Raw genomic sequence first — 718 nt, forward strand, 5'->3', positions numbered from 1 at the left:
AGAGCTGGGCTGTGCCAGCACACGGTGGCAGAGGCGCAGCAGTGCCAGGCAGTGTGGGGCCAGGGCCTCGGGCGCTGCCTCCAGCGCTGAGCTCAGCACCAGTAGCGACACCTGCCCCGGGGTTGGGGGGTGAGGCCAGGGGGCTGGAGCTCTGCATGCCTTGCCCCCAACCGAGGCCCCGCCCCTCACAAGGGGCTCTGTCCTCCACCACTCCTACACACCCAGACATCCCAGCGCACTCCAAGCCTTGACCCCCCGCAACAGCCCAAGCCCCACCCATCTCAGCCCCGCCCACAGTCCAGCACCCCACCATCCTACCTCCGCCCGCTGGGGCTCAGGGCCTAGCGCCCCCTGCTGGATGAAGCTCAGGGCCTGGGGCCAGCCAGCCACACCTCCCCGGTGCAACAGCAGGGCGGCCAGCTGCGCCAGCGCCACCAGCACCGCATGCCTGTGGGGAGGCAGGATGAGGCCTCAGTCGTCCCCCCCAAACATCCCCCCCATGCCTAGGGACCCAGAAGGATTGGGGGGGAATGGGGACTCCTCCTCACCCCCCTCCTCCAAAACAGGATTACCTGGGCACCTGGGCTCTTTGCCCAGAACCAGGGGGCAGACCCCTCCTTGTAAGAGGTGGGGCCAGAGGGTTTGGGGTGGGGCCAGGGGTAGCTCCGCCCCCACTCACTCAGTCTCCTGTTCCAGGGCTTCCAGCACCAGGGTCCCC

The 718-nt window shown here is 68.8% G+C and overlaps 1 protein-coding gene across 1 annotated transcript in view; it reads right to left on the reverse strand.

Moving 5' to 3' along the window:
- Positions 1-718, reverse strand: part of IPO4 (importin 4) — a 14,236-nt gene that overhangs the window by 10,961 nt on the left and 2,557 nt on the right. Inside the window, exons 4-6 of the mRNA XM_025192815.1 lie at positions 680-717; positions 319-448; positions 6-111 (exon numbers count right to left, since the gene is read on the reverse strand). Coding sequence (XP_025048600.1) covers positions 6-111; positions 319-448; positions 680-717 — 274 coding nt within the window. The remainder of the gene's footprint in view (positions 1-5; positions 112-318; positions 449-679; position 718) is intronic.

This window comes from Alligator sinensis, unplaced genomic scaffold, assembly GCF_000455745.1.
Source record: "Alligator sinensis unplaced genomic scaffold, ASM45574v1 scaffold128_1, whole genome shotgun sequence".
In the NCBI taxonomy this organism is placed as follows: domain Eukaryota; kingdom Metazoa; phylum Chordata; order Crocodylia; family Alligatoridae; genus Alligator; species Alligator sinensis.